We start from the raw sequence: 20258 nt of genomic DNA, 5'->3' as shown, positions 1-20258 counted from the left end.
TCTTCCTCTACTTTCTCTCAAACTAAGTAAGTGCTCAATGAAATTCACTTTCAAAAATTGAAAAGCAGCTTTCGTCTTCAGCAGAACAGTGAAACTACTCTGCAGAGTACATCTACATGTCCACCCAGAAAGGTGAATTTGCAATCTGGAAGCATCTCAAAAAATCCGCATGCTTAATAGCTGTAAGGTTAAATACGTGGAAGCCTATGCGGTGAAGAAGCAGCAAACTCAACTGTGAAGCTGTTAATATTTAGCTCAGCGTTAAAAAAATATTTTTTTAGGTTTCATGGGTAGGTCAGCTTGCCTCACCCCTTTTTGATTCATCTCCTGAACTGTAAGCCACCAATGAGAGAGAAAATGGTTCATTGGAGGGATGCCATGAGACCAAATGTCTTCCTTGTTGCTTAACCTGCCTTATAAGGGTGAAGAGATTTATGTGAGTGGCAAAAAGTCATTTAGAATCCCAAATTATAAGGCCCATAATAAATGCACATTCACTTATTCTGGAAATAATAATGCAGTCAGTATTGCATGCTGGTTTGCAATAGGGGGTGTTGCTTAAAGGTTTGTGCATCCCTTGGAATTTTCAAAATTTAAACACGAGTGTCCTAAAATGTCATATGTTCTCCAGAGAAGTCCTAAAACTAGATAAAGAGATCCCAGTTAAACAAATGAGTCCAAAACACTATTCTTAATTCATTTATTCATTCATGAAAATGATCCAAATCTACATATTTGAGTGTGGCAAAAGTATGTAAGTCAATGGGATGAAGAATCAGGTGTGAATATGGGAAATCCTGCCTTATTTATAGAACAGGATTCTGGATGATCAAAGTCTGATCTTCACAACACAGGAATGTATAAGTGTGTCATGGCTCCAACAAAAAAAGATTTCTCATGCCCTCCAAAAAAAAAAGCAGTTGTGGATGGTCACCAGACTGGAAAAGGTAACAAAACTAATTCCAAAGAGTTTGGACTCCACCAGCCCACTTTCTGTGTAGGAATGGAGGCAATTTGATACCATTGCTTCTTTCCCAGAAATGGCTGATGACACCGAGAGCAAGGCATACAATAGTCTAAGAGGTCTTGAAAAACCTCAGGGTAATGTCTAAGAAACTAAAGTCCTCTCTTCAAGGTACTGGTAATGGTGTTTAAGGCCCTACATGGCATGGGTCCAGAGTACCTTAGGGAGCACCTGCTGCTGGCATCAACTTCCCTCCGCCCTGTGCGCTCCCACAGAGAGGGCCTCCTCAGGGTGCCACTGATCAGAGAATGTCGATTGGTGGCCCCCAGGGGGAGGTCCTTCTCTGTGGGCGCCCCGGAGCTATGGAATCGGCTGCCGGTTGAGCTCCGGATGGCGCCTGACCTTCGCTCCTTCCGTCGCGATCTGAAGACACTCTTATTTGAACAAGCCGGCCTGGCCTGATGGGGGATGGGTTGGGTTTTATGGTCATTTTTAATATCTGTATTTACTGTTTTTAGTCGGGCATATGTTTAATTTTCTTTTAACTTTTGTATTTTTGTATTTTTATATATTTGCCCTGTTCACCGCCCTGAGTCCTTCGGGAGAAGGGCGGTATATAAATAAAATTATTATTATTATTATTATTATTATTATTATTATTATTATTATTATTATTATTATTATTATTATTGTTGTTGTTGTTGTTGTTGTTGTTGTTATTATTATTATTATTATTATTATTATTATTATTATTATTATTATTATTATTATTATCTTGTATTGGCCAAATCAGTGTTCATGAGAGCCCCATCAGGAAAATACTGAACAACAATGGTGCACGTGACAAGGCTGCTAGGAGAAAGCCACTAGTTTCTGCAAATTGCTGCCCATCTACAGTTTGGGAAAGACCGCATGGATAAGCCAGAGGATACTGAAACAATATTCTGTGGATAAATGAGACCAAAATGGAACTTTTTGGTTTGAATGAAAAGCGTTATTTTGATAAAAGGCAAAGATTACATTCTAACATAAGAACTTTATCCTATCTGGGAAACATGGTGGTGACAGTACCCTGGTTTGGGTCTGCTTTGCTACCTCTAGATCAGGATAATGTGCCAACTAGCCATCATCGATAGAACCATGAATTCTGAATTGTACCAGAAAATTATACGGAAAAATGTCGGTATATCTGTCTATCTTTGTTTAATTGGGTTCTCTTTATCTAACTGCATTTGTTTAATTGGCTCCTATCTAAATTTAGGACTTGTATGGAGAACAGATTAAGTCTTAGGTCATATTTATACAGAAAAATTAAAAATTCAAAAGGATTCACAAACTTTTTTTTATAAATGAATCTTTATTTACATTTCGTGTTAAAAACACACCATACACCAACAAAGACAAAAAAAAACATTTACAATACACAAAAAACGAAGAAATCAAAAAATTGAAAACCATTTCAAAAATTTCACATTATATCTACTTCTAAACTAACAATTATATTCCACTCATTAAGTCTCTTATAACTATTCAACTCCAAAGCTTATTCATTAACAAAGACTATATCACTTCATTTTTGACCAACCTCCAAGCCACCCTCATTTCTTTAATTTTTTATCCATCCAAATATACCATTTATTCCATGATAGAAATGCTGGTGTCTCTTCTTTACCCTTCAACTTCTTGGTCAATGTGTCTGCTTCTGCACAATCAAGTATTCTCCTAATTATAACTTCATCCGGCGGGGTAGGATTCACATACTTTTAAGCACTATGGTACATGAGCAGAGGAAAAGAAATCAAGGTCATATTTACTGTAGAGGGAGATATGAAAGAAAATGGAGCATTAAGCCAAGTATGTTTCAATTTAAGTTATTAACAAATTTGCCTTTTTTACTATTTATACTTGTATGCATATTCTGTTGGGTGTATTGCTCACTGAATAAATGACTCATGCTTTTGAGTAGCTAACTAGAGGACATCTTTTGGTTGCCAAAAGGACTGATTTATAATTCTAGGCACCAACACAATTTTAGCCATCAGATTTATGATTTGTGTTGTACTCTTTCAACTATGGAAACACAAGAGATGTTGGCTGTAACAATTTTCTCTCTTTTTAAAATGATAAAGATAGTTGTGTACATCCATACCAAACACTTACCTACTTGTCTGTTCAGGCACAGATGGTGTCAAAGCATCTAAGCTGAAATACGAGATAAGCATTGTGGTCCTTCACAATCAGAATAGCAGAAACGGGTGGTAACCTATCCATCTTAGCTTAATTTTGCACTTATAGTAAAAAAGGAAATTACTGTGTTCTCTTGATTGTGACAAAAATGAATACAACTGTATCTTCTGGGGAAAAAACCCTAGCTAAGCGGTGGCTCAGTGGGTTAGGATGCTGAGCTTGTCGATCAGAAGGTTGGCAGTTTGGCGGGTCGAATCCCGAGTGCCGCATAGCAGAGTGAGCGCCTGTTACTCGTCCCAGCTTCTGCCAACCTAGCAGTTCGAAAGCACGTAAAAATGCAAGTAGAAAAATAGGGACCACTACGATGGGAAGGTAACAGCGTTCCGTGCGCCTTTGGCATCTAGTCATGCCAGCCACATGACCACGGAGACGTCCTCGGACAAGCGCTGGCTCTTCGGCTTTGAAACGGAGATGAGCACCGGCCCCTAGAGTTGGAAACGACTAGCACGCATGTGCGGGGGAACCTTTACCTTTACCTTTAAGCATTTTCAAACTGAAGCTCTTCTTTCAAGTTCTTTGATTTCTTTTTTTTTAAATAGAAACTTTTACATCAACTAAAGAGTAAACTGGAAAATTCTTGCTTTGTAGGTTGCAATTTTTAATGTCATTGCTTTGCAAATAAATTGCCTGTTTTGTGCCACATGGAAACTAGAAGTAGATTGCTAAGAAGTGATAAGCATATTTTTATTTATTTCTGAAATATATGTACCACCCACTCCTATTATATGGTTTTGTGTGTCTCACCAACAAGAGTTTAATTTTACCAGAATGGACATTACAATCCACCCCTTTATTCTGAAACTACCACCAGGCTGGCTTTGGTTTTGATTTGCAAAGGGCTAAGAAAGCATTTTCCATTTGGATGTCCTCCATTATGTAGGAGTTAACTCCCAGAATTCCCCAGCAAGTGTGGTCACTGCTGAGAATCTTGGAAGTTGAAGTTCTCATGCATGAAGGACACTAACGTGAGAAATAGTAGATTAACATTCTTAGTGACCTCTGGGATTCTAGGCAGATGTCTCATATTAAAGGGCATTTGTCATTCTGTTTTAGATACAGATGAATTAGCTAACATGACATGATATCTAAGGAAAATATCCTGGGTGATGATCTGTGCCTCAAGCTTATCAACCCACTTGATTATATGCATTTTAGTTCAGCTGCCAAGCACAAAATGGGATCAGATATGTGATGTGCTTCAAGCTGATGCTCCTTCTCTTCCGTGGGATTATTGTGTCTTTACAGCCGCGGAGATGTCCTCGGACAAGCACTGGCTCTTCGGCTTTGAAACGGAGATGAGCACCGGCCCCTAGAGTCAGAAACGACTAGCATGCATGTGCGGGGGAACCTTTACCTTTACCTTTTTACCTTTTTAACAGTGGAAACCCAAGTGAACATGCTTACAGCCCCATACTGTACGAAAGCTTTCAGCGTTGGGTCCTTCACTTCTTGTATTCAGGACCTTTTCTCAGATAAAGATCCAGCATTTCTCTTCTTCTCTTTTCTTATTCCATGCTTCCTCCCTTTTCCAGAATGGTGTCGAGCAGCGGACAATCTCACCGCACATAATTTTGATACCCCACCACTGAATAGATGGAAGTTATAGTTGGCAGGCTCACAAAGGACAGTCAAATGTGTGTTGCAGTGCTCGCAGATGCCGTGTGTCGGTGTTTCCTGCAGCTAACCGTTAAATGAGGAAATAATAAAACTTCTTGAAAAATTTGCATGCAAATATGGCCCTATGTCTAAAATTCTGTAATATGTGATCCCTTCCAAAGGAAAGAGGCTATCCAACGTGTAGTCCCATCATGAAGGACAAGAAGATACTTTGGTTTGATCCAACAGGATTTTCTATATTCCCTCACCCATGAAGATGAAGATTGGGGATGTTTTCATTTCTTCTGCAACTGATGTAAGTATTTGCCTGCGCTATAAGATTTTTGTCTCTCTGCATGTAACAGAGATACATCTGGTGGAGATCATCAGTAAGCAACAGCACAGGACCATGTGGTTAACAACTAATTTTAGACAGCCAGTCTGCAGCGTTTCCTTCGCTTCTAGTACAACCAGTTCCCAAGCAGTTTGCAACAAAGAACCTCTGGTTTTGCTTGGGTGCAGGGCAATAAAAACACACCCACTGGTGGCTTGTGTGGGAGTTCAGCCAAGAGAGAAAATCTCCCCAAAGTGCACATTTATTATTGTTTAAAAGAACAGCCGAAAGAAAACCCACGGAACAACTGAAGCTGGACCTTCAGTGCTGCTGTTCAACAAAGGGTGGAAAATAGAGACTCATGATGGTTAGCCCATCAACTCTGCCATTTTTAGCTGCTCATTTTAAAATGGGAATATGGAGAAAACATGTGGGCACCAGAAAAGCAGGCATAGCATTTATGCAAAAAGAGTTAGGCTTGAAATGCACATTCCTATGAAGTGTATGCAGTGGGGAAGACATTTGGGTATGTTGGTCATGTATAAATTGTCTGTTTAAAATTCACTTATCTTTATTACCATAGGAGAACTGTAGATTTCTAGGGTTGGAAGGAATATTAGAGGACATCTGATCCAGTGTCCCAGTCTGAATAGCAAAGGATCCACTACAATAGGGGTCTTCAAACTTGGCCCTTTTGTGACTTGCAGTGGCGTAGCGTGGGGGGTGCAGGGGGGGCCGGCTGCACCGGGCGCAACATCTGGGGGGGGCGCGCTCGCACTCGCAGCTCTCTGCCCCTGCCTGGCTCACTCTCTCTCACTGCAGTGCTGGCTGTGCGAATCCGATCCGAGCCGCCGGGTCGCTGCCCACTGTGGAGGGGGGGTGCCAGGCGTGCGGTTAAGGGGCGCAAATTACTTGCCTTGCCCCGGGTGCTGACAACCCACGCTACGCCACTGGTGACTTGTGGACTTCAACTCCCAGAATTCCTCAGCTAGACACACTGGCTGAGGAATTCTGGGAGTTGAAGTCCACAAGTCATAAAAGGGCCAGGTTTGAAGACCCCCTGCACTACAACATCTCTGACAGATGTTGTCCAATGTTTCTCAGTTTTGGAAGCTTGAAGACCTGTGGATTTCATTTCCCAGAATTTCTCAGTCAGCATGTTGGCTGGAGATTTCTGCCAGTTGAAATCCACACGCCCTCAAACTGCCAAGGTTGGGAAATACTGATCTAGTCTTTGTTTGAAGGAGTCTAGTGAAGAATTCACCACTTTACATGGTGGTTTGTCCCTTTGGCAGATAGCTTATCCAGCTAGGAAGTTAATTCTGATGTCTAGTCAGCTACATTATATGGAAAAGAGTCACACCGGCTAACTCGACTTGAGGACAACTCGGTGCCCCACAAGCTCCTCGCCTCCCCAAACTGCCGACAGCCAAGCCTTCCAGGTTTGGGGACTTTTATCCACAGAGGATGGAAAAGTCCTTCTCCCCAAGCCCTGGCATGATTGGCAGCTTGCCAGCTAAGATATGGATAAAAAGGTAAAGGTTCCCCCGCACATGAGTGCTAGTCGTTTCCAACTCTAGGGGCCGGTGCTCATCTCCCGTTTCAAAGCCGAAGAGCCAGCGCTTGTCCGAGGACGTCTCCGTGGTCATGTGGCCAGCAGGACTAGATGCCAAAGGCGCACGGAACGCTGTTACCTTCCCACCGTAGTGTTCCCTATTTTCCTACTTGCATTTTTACGTGCTTTCGAACTGCTAGGTTGGCAGATGCTGGGACAAGTAACAGGCACTCACTCTGCTACGCGGCACTCGGGATGCGACCCGCCAAACTGCCGACCTTCTGATCGACAAGCTCAGCGTCCTAACCCACTGAGCCACCGCGTCCCTATAAGATATGGATAAAAGTCTCCAAACTTGGAAAGGTGTGTGCATCCATGCGTGCGCACAGCACGCCAAAGCAGATGTTCTTCTCCCAATCCCACACATCTGAGCATTAACGTTTCCCTGTCTGGTAGTCCCTCCCTGCAAAACAGGAGGTGGAGGGCAAAGCTGCTGTGCATGGAAGCGCAGAGTCAAACTTCTGCCTTGACAGATCTCTGGAGAACAAGAAGAGGAGGCAGGGGGGCAGCGCTCCCTGGTCCTGCACGAGGGAGTCTGGCCCTTCTCGAAAGGGAATCTTTTCCAGAAGGATGCTAGCTTGTTGGGGCAGTCTTCCCTCACGCAGCTCCCTGCCACCCTTCCTTCTCCCCAGAGATCTTTGTAATTCAACCAAGAACTTTAGCGTGCTGCACACGCACTATTCCAAATTTGGAGACTTTTATTCACATCTGAGGTGGCAAGCTGCCAATCATGGGAGAAGAACCTCTCCTTTCTCTGTAGATAAAAGTCCCCAGACTTGGAATGCGGTGTGTGTGTGTGTGTGTGTGTGAGAGAGAGAGAGAGAGAGGGAGAGAGTGCGCGCACACGCACTTGGCTGCCGGCAGTTTGGGGAAGTGAGGAGCTTGTGGGGTACTGAGTTGTCCCCACGTCGAGTTAGCTGGTACGACTTGTTCCATGCCGACTCAGCTGTCTTGAGGCAGCGGAGCTGGGCTGGCTGCTCCTATCTGGCCACGCCTACCCAGCCCCGCCTATCTGTCCATACCAAGTCAGCTGCACCGAGTGGCATCGAGCTGGCCATGTTGACCTGGCCACGCCCACCCACACACACCTACCTAGTTGCGGCAACCCAGCTGTCACCACCCAGCCACGTCCATCTGGCCCTTTGAGAGCAGCCGTAATGCTGATGTCGCCCTCAGTGTAATTTGAGTTTGACACCGCTGTTCTAGAGGAAATTATTAGACAAGATTTGGAAAAAAAAAGGAGGTAGATTTACAGGTGTATAGTGTATGACATATAGATCAGTTCTCTGCATCTTCCTAATAGATGCTAAATTGATATTGTTCTGTAATAACAGGGGATATGAGATGTCATCAAAATCCTTAAATCAGGGGTGTCCAACCTTGGTAACTTTAAGATCTATGGGCTTCAACTCCCAGAATTCCTTACTGGCTGGGGGATTCTGGGAGCTGAAGTCTACAAGTCTTAAAGTAAACAAAGTTACCTTAAACATTTGCTACTTAACGAAACTAACCAATCAAACTAATCAAACACCATGGGACACTTTTCATTGTCATTAATGAGTTTTGAAAAGAAAAATGCTTGGACAAAGTCCAAAAATAGGACTTTGAACGCTGCCTCCCGAGGAAAACAACAACTAGGCCGAAAGGGAAGTTATATGCCACTATTTTTTATTTTTTGACCCTGTTCTTATGCCTTTATGAGCAACTTGGCAAAAACATCAAATAGATTTTCTTATCAGCCAATCAAGGTTTTCGAGTTTTGCCTCCTTAATTCCTCTGCATGGGGATATTGACCTAGGCATATGAAGGAGGCCTTTGTTAAAACATATATAAAAAAATATAGATAGCACTTTTGAACTCCAAGTTGCATGACAATAAATGAGGAAATTCTACTGCAGTTTCACTGCCTTTTCCTGATGTTGAGGTGGACCCATTTTGCCACCTGCTACAACCCTATGCCAGCCAGGATTGTTACATCTTCAGCTATCGCATGAGAAGTAGAAGATCAGCTTGTGAAATAATTCCCATCCTTGCCGCTGAATAAGAAGGCAGACTTCATCAGTTGAATTCCCGGTTCTCAAACCTCTTTCAAGGGCACAGAAGCCTGCCAAGAAGGGAACAACCATATAATTGCTTCTTTCTTGGTGGAAAATAAGCCACGCTCTGAGGTATTGGATAAGTATTTTGGAATAGCATTAAGTCATCCCCTAAGCAGCACGTCACCAATGGGACTCCTTTCAGCTTTATAAAAACACAAAGAATTGCAAAGCAGGCCAGTACATAAAGACTGGATGGCTCTTTTTTTTTGGCTGCATTTAGCAACGACTGCTGGACTGTTTTGTTCCAAGTTCTTTAAGAAGACTCCCTTCTGCTATTTGCATCTAGAGTTGTTGGCTGGAGTTTTTGTTTGTACATAATTAGAGTTCATGTGCAGATTGTAAGCACTTGGGGAGGGAATAGCAGTCAAGCAGCTGTCAGTAAGCACAAAATGTTCCTCTGGCATCTCCTAGAAACCCCAAGTACATTGTGGCACAAGCTTTTCTGTCGTTTTCTCTTGACTTGTCAACTCTTTTACTGGCCGTTTTCTTTCTCCAAATTCTTCCCTAGGGTAGCCTCGATTTTGAACAAACGCAAAATTAAATTGTTCAATGTAAATAATCGTGAAAAGTATTCCACTGTGACGTATGCTGGACTCCGTTCTTATACAGATATTCCTTGACTTACAAGAATTTTTTCAACGTTACAATGGTAGCAAAAAAAGCGACTTCTAGCTTAAGCCCATCTCCATGGTCATATGAACAAAACTCAAAGCACTTGGCAACTGACGTGTATTTATGACAACGGCAGTACCCTGGAGTCACATAATCGCCTATTTGCAACCTTTCCGGCAGCTTCTGATAAGCCAAGACAATGGGGGAAGCTGAATTCGTTTAACGGCCTCAGGATTTATTTAACAACTGCAGTGATTCACTTGACAACCATGGCATAAAAGGTTGCAAAATCTGGTGCGACTCACTTAAGAATGCTTAGCAATGGAAATCCTGGTCCCAATTGTGGTTGTCAATCGAGGACTGCCAGTAATAATTAAAAGAAAAGAGTGAATAGTTTTTTTTATTTTTTCCACAGCATTCTTAACCATAGGAAGACCTTTCTGTATGCCAAATATATATCGGCTAAAAAAATCTCATTGATGAGTTGTTTGGTTTGCAGAAAGCTTTGATGCATTGCATCATCTCTCTGAATGTGAGTCACGTCACTTGGATATTTCATGGAGGTGAGCTGGCTGCTTCTATCTGCATACATAAGAGAGGCCTTCCCTTACAGCTGGAAGTGGATGGAACTATTTCTGATATAAACATTACCTCTTAAGATTTGGAAATGTTGTTTCTACTCATGCAGTTAAAAACAGCTTTTGTTTGTTTTAGAGCCAGATGACATGTTGATTCACAGTTTGTCGTCAGCTACAGTTTCAAGTTTTTTTTTCCACATGTGCCAGAAATCCTGTATCTTATACCTGTGCAACTGATTTGTTTCCTTGTCGGAAAATTTGTCATTTATCTCCATTAAATATAATTTTCAACTCATTTCTCTAGAACACTTTGAAGTACAGGTAGTCTTCGACTTACAACAGTTCATTTAGTGACTGTCCGAGGTTACTACGGCACTGAAAAAAGGTGACTTATGACTATTTTGGACACTTATGACTGTTGCAGCATCCCACCACGGCCATGTGATCAAAATTCGGATATCTGGCAACTAATTCATATTTATGATGGTTGCCGTGCCCCAGGGTCATCTGAGCACCTTTTGCGACCTTCTGATGAACAAAGTAAATGGGGAAGTCAGATTCACAACAGTCATGTTACTAACTTAGCAACTGCAGTGATTCACATAACAACTGTCGTAAGAAAGGTTGCAAAATGGGGCAAAATTCACTTAACCAACGTCTCACTTAGCAACTTAAATTTTTGGTTCAATTGGGGGTCGTAAGTCCAGGACTACCAGTATCTCTTCCGTGCCATTAGTGATCCCACCCAGTTTTTGTGCCATGTGGAAATTCAGTGTACATTCCCTTATCCAAGTCATTAACAGAAGCTGCAGAGTAGAGGCCCAGCATAGATTCCCTCTGAAAGCTCACTCAGCCTCCTACTCCAGTTTGAGGAGGAACTACTGATGAGCTCTCCAAATCCCACGAATTTCAGTATCAAGCCCTCCTGATCAAGTCTGTCATATCTCAGCTGAATCATCGTGTGCCAACAGTGCATTATCCAAATACGACAGACCGTGATCTCAGAAACTAAGTGCCATGGTTGCGACTAAAGAGACAGTTCAAAGAACATTCAGGCATGGTTTATTCTAAAAAGTCTATAATAATGAGAATGAAGCATCGGTCCTCATGGATGGACTTTTTAGAATAAACCATGCCTGAATGTTCTTTGAACTGTCTCTTTAGTCGGAACCATGACATCATGCCAAAATCTGAATTCTCCTCCCCTGAACACATCGTATCAAACACAATTCCCTCCCTTCATTTGAACGTCCTAAATCACATTCTCCAATTAGCTTAAAATGCAGCTTCATTTTATTCAGAGCAAAACAGTTTAAAGAAAAAGGCTGCCTCTTATATTGTCAGAGCAAAAACATCCAATGTTTGCAGCGTTGACACTAAGCCTATCGGTAGCATGCCCATAATTAGTCAACAATATTTGTGGCTCACGTTTGAACAGTGGGGTCCTTGGCGCGCTCTTGAGTTTGGTTGTTTTTTTATGTTTCAATACTCAAACTAGGTGACATCATCAGTGCCCGATGGTATTACCTACCCAATTTGGATAATGAAAACATCTGCAAGAAAACAACCATGCTCAGAGAGCATAAAGGATGCCCCACCGCCCATAATCAGTCATTTCCCTGTCCTTTTTTTTTTCCTCCTTCAAGCCAGTCCTTTGCTATGAGAACGTCACCAAGATTTCTTCTGAAAACATCCAAGCTCAAGATGTTGCAGTTATACTGTCTCTATTTGTCCCTATGAAGACTTGCTGAATCTTAGTATCTTTACTGAAACTCATATGGTATCGGTCCATTTCCTTACTACCAAACCCTTGAAAGAAATACCAAAACCAACATCATGGAAAGAGCTAAAATAATTTATTTGGTAAACAGACTATTCAAGTGGACTGGAACAGCAAACGGGACAGTCAATGTCTCTTTTTAAGACTTGTTCTGACCATTTTCGCACCTAATTTAACAGAGGAACAACTGTCAAAATGCACTCTCAGCAACAACCTAAATATAGGAAACGGTTAATATTTTTCTACCCTCCAAGTGATCCGGTCCTATTATCACATTTCTCTTCAAAGCAACAGTTTAGGGCTTAAAACGATGGCTTCTTACTCTACCCTCTGAGAGTTATGTACAAGAAAAAGTCCAACTGCCTGGTCAACTTTCATTGTGCAAGCTCAAGGTCAGCAAATCAAGACTGTTGAATTGAAATAATTAACCCTTCCCATCTGAAAATAAAAAGGGGTTTGGGGTTTTTTTGGAAAACTGATTTTTATTTATTTATTTATTTATTTCATTTTAATCCCATTTATATCCCGCCCTTCTCTGAAGACTCAGGGTGGCTTACAATCTAAGAAGCACAAATCAAATGTGCTTAGCAATAGCCTTCATTCTATGTATATGCCTGCTTATTAGGGCTTTCACACACACACCCCAAGCGGCATTATTACAAAGTCAGCTTAATTGCCCCCAACAATCTGGGTCCTCATTTTACCTACCTCGGAAGGATGGAAGGCTGAGTCAACCTTGAGCCTGGTGGGACTCGAACCTGCACTAATTGCAGGCAGCTGGTGTTACATCTCCTTAGTTATAAAAAAAAATCACACTATCCTCAAGCAGTGTGAAAGTGACTAAAAAAGAAAACCCTAAAATTTTTATAAATATACTTTATTGGATCTGGTGAAAAAAAAAACAATAGTTCTGGATTGTCATCAGAGTTGTGGGAAAACACAGAACGAAACCACTGCAAGTTTTAAAACGGGGCTGCACTAATCCTGGATCCTTCCACATCAACAAATTGCTGTATTTCAACCTAAAGAAGATGTGAAGCCCAAGAGCTGTTCAATGGGTTTGTATCTCCATTCATCTGCCTCCAGTTCTTCCACTAAGCCAGCGAGTTTTTCCATTCGAGCAAGTTGCTGATCTGTATCGGAAAATTAAAAATGGTTTTCAATCAACTTTTGGTTAAGCCTTTTAACGTATTATAATTTGCACATAATGTCTTAAAGCAGAAAAATCTTTTATCACCAGAAAACTAACTAGTTAGAATCCACACAATTTGTTTTCATTCTATGACTCACAAGACATTATCAATCCACAAGACAGGATAAAGATATTAAAAAATAAACAAATTCTATTCAAAGATCCCCACATTTATTTTACAGTTGCAGGAAAATAAATGTGTTATGCCTACTGTTCCAGTTCTAAATCCTACAAAAGCTCTTTTAGATCCGACTTTATTCCAGCAATACCGCTGTTTCTCTTAGAAACTGTTAACCAGTGAAAATACTTCACATAATCCTTACATAAATAGATGTTGGAAAATATCCTTCAAGCTATGAAAAAGGTCAAAATATTTGTTTTCTAGACAACTGTACTGCATGCGAGCCAATTAAAAAAAAATCAGCTATGATATATCTTAGCTTAAATATTAAACACTTTCACATACAGTGATATGTTATTATTCTGTCATCTGTTACAGCTGATATATCACAAGGAAGCTAAAACAAAGTTGTTGTATTACACTGAGTTTCTTCATGCCTTTATTTATCAGTTGCTTTTTATTTTGTCAAAATTCTCAAAAATGTCAAATACACTAATAGTCCAAGAAAAGCCATAAGCAAAACAATAAAAAACCAGTCAGTATTAGAGCAGTTGACAATGAATGATAACAGAATAATTGAAGGGGTTGGGCAAAAGACATATTTTAAATGGTTGGTGGCATACAAATATTCCTCAGGTTACGACCACAATTGAGCTCAATATTTATGTTGCTAAGTGAAATATTGGTTAAGTGAGTTTTGCCCTACTTTATGACCTTTCTTGCCACAGTTGTTAAATGAACCATTGCAGTTGTTAAGATAGTAACACGACAGGCTTTCCCATTGACTTTATCAGAAGGTTGCAAAAGCTGATCACATCACCCTGTAAATGTCATAAATATGAACCAATTGCCAAGCATCTGAATTTTGATCATGTGACCATGCGGTACTGCAATGGCTGTAAGTGTGAAAAATGGGCATAAGTCACTTCTTTCAGAGCCATTGTAACTTTGGTCATGAAATGAACTGTTGTAAGTCGAGGACTACCTGTATTCTATGCTAAGGCAGTGCCCAATCACAATGAGGTCATATTTCCTCACTGAAGTAGACAAATATGAAGAATAAGACAGCTATTCCACAGTGACTGGACAATCTTAACTATGGGGAAAGTTGGATTTTGTTTTTGTTTTAACATGGATGTATTAACATCAAGCTTGTTCTGCCAAAGCTTCTTCAACAGATGTTCATTGACTTCCTACATTTAGCCATAGGTAATTCTGTTTCCAAAGGAAGTTAAGAAATTCTTAATGTCTTTAAACGGGATTCCCTATTAAATTAAATCTTCAACAGTCTTAATGGATCGAATGTTTATCAGTGTAGTAAATGTTTATAAATATGTATAAATCTGTATGAGTGTTGATACATTTAATTATTTTGAGATTGGAAAAATTTATGAAGTTTATTTTATTTATTTATTTTATTTTATTACATTTATATACCGCCCTTTCCCGAAGGACTCAGGGCGGTTTACAGGGTGATTAAAAACAAAAATACAAAAGTTAAAAACAAATTTAAAAAATTATATTCGTCCCTGCATAAGTAAAACCCCAGTTAAAATTAAAACTAAAACTAAAATTAAAATTCTCAGTTGCAATGTTGTACTAAAATAATCGTAGCATGGGACAAAAACAGGAAGAAAAAAAAACCCCTTAAGGTTTCCCTGAAAAAAGCTCCAAAAATCTTGGCCTCACATGTATTATATAACAGCATTAATAGTTAAGTGCCATTGATTCAGACTAAGACCCAACAAGCAAAATGCTGACAATCTAGAGATGTTTTTAATAAGAATTTGTAGAGTGTCTTCCAAGGATATTCCAGTAACTGTATCTGGAATTATCCATTCATGCACTTGTATCTATTCTCATCTTCTCCTTTTCTCAATCTTGAATAATACAATTTTTCCTCATTCATCATCTCACCCCACATGCCTACAGCATAGGAGTTTCTGTTTGCTGAACATCACCTCGACACAACAAACAGTGTTTATTTGGTTCAGAACTGAATGAGGGGTTAGTATTTATGCTCTTCAAAAAGACAAGTATCTTCTCAGTGTCTAGTTTTCAATTTCACACAGATCCACTTGAAAGACCTTTGTTTTAATGATTCTAATCTTTGCTGCCATTGAAATATTCTTATGAACTTGCCTAAATTTTTCATTGCCATCTTACCTAGAACAAATCTCTTTCTCTAGACTCTAGAACATAACAACTGAACAATTGACAGTGAAAAGTGAAGCTAAAAGTAGATCACTGACATAACCCTTGTCATCTTGGTATTTAAATTAGCCCATATTCTCCATGTTCCTTTTTTAAGTTTCATTATGAGGTTTTCACTTTTTGCAAAGTAGGCATTTCCAGCTTCACAATGTTTTGACCTATTTTGATTCCAGCTATCATCTTCAAACTGACCTTCACTCCAATTGGAGCACTTTCCTTGTTATGAGAGGTGACCTAAAGACTATTTACCCCCGCTACTGAAGATCCTGGGGGGTGTCACATCAAGCAGTTTCTTCCTGGTGAGATTTAACTCCTTACCTTTTGTGCTAACAGAGAAGAAATAAAGAAATACTAGCAATGCAATGTTTTTATTGTGCTGGTTTTTTTTTACACAGCTGAACAAACAAATTTTATACACAATCGTTAGCCCTAATATGTTCTATATTGGTGGAGCCTTGGTGGAGCAGTGGGCTAATGCCTCCTTAAGTAACACCAGCTGCCTGCAATTAGTGCAGGTTCGCATCCCACCAGGCTCAAGGTTGACTCAGCCTTCCATCCTTCCGAGGTAGGTAAAATGAGGACCCAGATTGTTGGGGGCAATAAGCTGACTTTGTAAAAATGCCGCTTGGGGTTTGTGTGAAAGCCCTAATAAGCAGGCATATACATAGAATGAAGGCTACTGCTAAGCTTGTAAGCCGCCCTGAGTCTTCGGAGAAGGGCGGGATATAAATGGAATTAAAATAAAAATAAAATAAAAATAAATATTATAGCATAATCTAGAGCAGGAAAATCCAACCTTGGCAACTGTGGACTTAAAAGTTGGGGAATTCTGATGGCTGGGGAATTCTGGGATTTGAAATCCAAAGATCTTAAAGTTGCCAAGATTGGACACCCCTGCTCTGAACCTTAAAATTGTCCATTTCTCTGTAGACCCAGAAAGAATATTATCTACAAAATTGAAAATTTGCAAGAGACTCTGGTAGAACAGCCATCTAATCAAGCATAAAACTTACTTTATGGAAAAACAATATTTTAAGAACTCTTGGCCAATCTCTTTGGCCCCAGAGTATGATTGAAAATAGCAAGTGATCAAGTGTCCTACAAAAAGAGTTACTCTAATCAGATACTTTCTTCCATAGTTCTGTTCCATCTTGATAGCATTTCAGAAGCAAGTAAAGTGATGCCGATACATCACATGAACTAAGCGTAAGGAGGAAGAGATGATGAAGTGAGATGAGATATAAACCAGATGACCCAAAAAGAAAGATAGCGATCTTTATTAACAGCAAAGTTATGGTTCACAAAGCTTTCTGCTATGAGTGCAATGTTCATAGCTTGTTTTCTGAGTACAGCAGCATCAAGTAATAGGAGTTACAATCTTATCTCCTGGTTAAATAGACCATATAGATAATACTTTGTTTTTGCTTTTTTATTACACAGGATAATATTGTGACAATAGGTTCATTAAACATCTGCTATATTTTTTATTATGTTCTGTTCTATCCTGCTGTTTTCAATACAGTAAGGTGTTTGTATTACCTTACTGAATTTCTATGTAAATAGATCTGAAACAACATACAAGTCCACTGCTACAACACAGTTCGTGAGTTATTTACTTACCATGTTTTACCTGTTTTAGTGTGGATGCAACTTGATAGCTGAAAACAGATTCACAAAGGAATCGTTCTGACCCATCTGTAAATAGAGCAAAAGCAAGTCTAAAATATTTATGATCCTGAAAAGCCTTCTAAGAGTATCACAAAAAGCAACAGTCTCGTTTTTGTACCAAGGATGTATAAATTAACAAGTGTCTACAGTCACATAATAATGACAAAAACTAAACCAGGCCAATAGTTTAGCCTCTGATCCAACAGTGACTAGCCAGCTGTCTCCAGGAAACTCAGTATATGTGCCATAGCAACATTATTTTCTACTGTCATCTTCAAGCAATGGATTCTCATATATCTGGATGGCAGTAGTTGGGAATTGTGTGCTGAATTCTTGGTCTGATCCAGCCATTTTCTCACTGGCATGGACCTTCCCTTCCCTACCCCCAATCCCCTAACTGCATTAATTTCCTATAAGCTTCCAGATCATAATCATAATAATAATAGTAAAGTTGGAAGGGACCTTGGAGGTCATCTAGTCCAACCCCCTACTCAGGCAGGAAACCCTATACATTTCAGACAAATGGCTGTCCAGTCTCTTCTTAAAAACCTCCAGTGTTGGAGCATTCACAGCTTCTGGAGGCAGGCTGTTCCACTGATTAATTGTTCTAACTGTCATGAAGTTTCTCCTTAGTTCCATGTTGCTTCTCTCCTTGATTTGTTTCCATCCGTTGCTTCTTGTTCTGGTTTCAGGTGCTTTGGAGAATAGCTTGGCTCCCTCTTCTTTGTGGCAGCCCCTGAGATATTGGAACACTATCATGTCACCCCTCGCCCTTCTCTTCATTAAACTAGACATACCCAATTCCAGTAGCCGTTCCTTATATGTTTTAGCCTCCAGTCCTTTAATCATCTTTGTTGCTCTTCTCTGTACTCTGAAATTCAAGATGCTGGTTATCACCTATAAAGCCCTATAAAGCCCACAGCCAATTTATTTGTGAGACCACCTCTCTCTAAAGTAGTGGGCTGTCATGCTCTAAGAGATAGGCATGCTTTGAACCCTTTATTTAAAATAATGCCATTTGATGGGACTGAGGACATACGCCTTTTCTACTGCAGGTTCTCCTGTCTGGAACCATTTCCTTCCTGATATTTGTTTGGTGTTGACCCTGTTGGATCTTTAAAAAGACATTTCAAACCTGGCTTCTCCTTGAGTGCCAGGGCCAGACACAGAAAATTACTGGATTTCATCTGGGTTAGAAATGTAAAATTTACACAGGCCCAAAATTTAAGAGAGAATTTTTATAAAATGTTTTATAGGTGGCACTTAGACCCTAAAAAATTAGCAAGTATGTATCCGAATTGCCAGCCCAAATGTTGGAGGTGTGGTGGTGAGGATGCAACGTATTTTCATATATGGTGGACTTGTAAAAAGGTTAAAGCTTTTTGGATTAAAATTTGGTGGAATATGCAAAAGATATTTAAGAAAAGGATAAAGTTTTCTCCACAATTGTTTTTATTGGGTATTATTATAGATATTACTGTTATAGATACAAAGTTGATGTTGAATTTAATTACGGCAGCAAGACTTTTAGTAGCGCAATATTGGAAGAAGGAGGAACTGCCGACTATAGAAGAGTGGACTTTGAAAGTTTCTAACTTGGCGGAAATGGCAAAGATTTCAGCATATTTGAAAGAACAATCGCAACAGAGATATACTGTGGAATGGAGAAGATGGATTGAATATATTCAGAATAAATATGGGACTAAAAAGTTTCATTTAGCATTTGAATAAGTAGTGGTTTTATATGATGTATTATTAGTTATTTGTTAGTAATATAGTTATGACTATGGAGAGTTAAAGTGCGATAGAATTTATTTTTGTTGTTAGCATATTCTAGCTTATGTTTGTATCACTATACCCTGTATTCAGCTCTGGGAAGTTGGGGAGGGGGAAGGGGAGGGTAGGGGAGGGCTGGGGAGAGGGGAAGGGGAGGAGGGAGTTTTTTGTATTTAAAAATGTATTGTAAAACTTTTCAATAAAAAAAGAAAGAAAAGAAAATTACTGGATTTTCATTGGGAGAGAGGTACTAGTGATGGACTTCCTCACTATCTACTAAAGGTTTGTATGGGAATTTTCTACGGAACCGTTTATTGTGTTTCCCTCTTTTTTTTGATTTCATGCAAGCCACCCCCATTATTGCAGTGTTTGAGTTGGGCAGCCATATGAGTGCTTTAAATGAACTGCATGGATGAATAAGGTCAACTTAGCTAAAAATAGCTCAAATCTGCATAAATGATTGGCAATTCAAATGGTATAAAAAACATCCCAGATTTAATTTCTAGCACCTCCTCCAAATGCTAGGAAAGACTTCATCTGAAACCTCAGACAGCCATTACTAGCCAGTCTAGGGGACAGATGGACGTTAAGCTCTAACTACCATAATACGAGACAGTTCTTTATAGCCATATTATGCTGAAATATTGGAACAAAGCATTTCGTGGTTTTTGCGTATTGTACACAAGATCAATGCCACTTCGCTTCTCTTTAAATAAACTCGAAACGAAATGCATCCTTGAAAAAAAAATCATGTCATGGATACCAATACTTAAATTACATTTTAATAGACTTTCAAGACTGCTGCAAGACTAGCACATTATCTGTGGTCAAGGATAGGAGAAACTCGAGGCTCTGAAAACAATAAATTCTCCAAGAAACCTTTACTTCTAGGGATGTTATGGGTTGCTCACCCATAAATGGCAAATAATAGCCTGCCAAGCTGACAACAATAGAGACTTGACAGTACGTGTTGAGGTATTTCCTATAAGGAATGAATTGAATTGAGTTCTTATTTTCATTCACAAACATGAAATCTAAGCGAATTGATTGAAGTCAGAAAATTATCTTGTTCTCTCAATTGTCCAGTTACAATTCTCACAAATACAGGCTCCCTGCTACTTGGCATTATCGACTTTCAAACATGCCATTATACAATCTCTGAGATAACCATCTTTATGAACTTGGTATCTTCCAGATGTTCTGAATTGTAATTCCTATCATCCCGTTCTTGACAGCTGCTTCTGGAGGCACCAATTGCAGAACTGATTGTCTAAGACATGGCTGCCCAACCTCTTGATACTTAGAAATCACTTTACAGTGAGGGAAAAATTATTTGATCCTCTGCTAATCAGTCTATAATTTTAACGGTAGGTTTATTTTAATAGTGAGAGACAGAAAAACAGCAAAAATAGAATAAAATAAAATAAATCCAGAAAAATGCATTTCAAAAAAGTTGTAAATT

At 39.7% G+C, this 20258-nt stretch overlaps 1 protein-coding gene and 1 long non-coding RNA gene across 3 annotated transcripts in view; one reads left to right on the top strand and one right to left on the bottom strand.

The window, feature by feature from the left end:
• Positions 1–4987: 4987 nt before the first annotated feature.
• LOC308668804 lies at positions 4988–18555 on the top strand. Its single transcript, XR_014026592.1, has 3 exons — positions 4988–5123; positions 15526–15651; positions 18492–18555. It is a non-coding gene; the product is annotated as an uncharacterized lncRNA (long non-coding RNA).
• Positions 11885–20258, bottom strand: part of ANAPC16 (anaphase promoting complex subunit 16) — a 32192-nt gene continuing 23818 nt past the window's right edge. Inside the window, exons 3-4 of one of the 2 annotated variants that reach the window (XM_081328999.1) lie at positions 16973–17047; positions 11885–12958 (exon numbers count right to left, since the gene is read on the bottom strand). In XM_081328999.1, coding sequence (XP_081185125.1) covers positions 12843–12958; positions 16973–17047 — 191 coding nt within the window. In that variant the 3' untranslated portion in view covers positions 11885–12842. The remainder of the gene's footprint in view (positions 12959–16972; positions 17048–20258) is intronic. The other variant, XM_081329000.1, reaches the window with a different exon arrangement.

The sequence above is a fragment of the Vipera berus genome, assembly GCF_964194415.1.
Source record: "Vipera berus genome assembly, chromosome: 5".
In the NCBI taxonomy this organism is placed as follows: domain Eukaryota; kingdom Metazoa; phylum Chordata; class Lepidosauria; order Squamata; family Viperidae; genus Vipera; species Vipera berus.
This window is presented reverse-complemented; position numbering and strand designations above follow the sequence as displayed.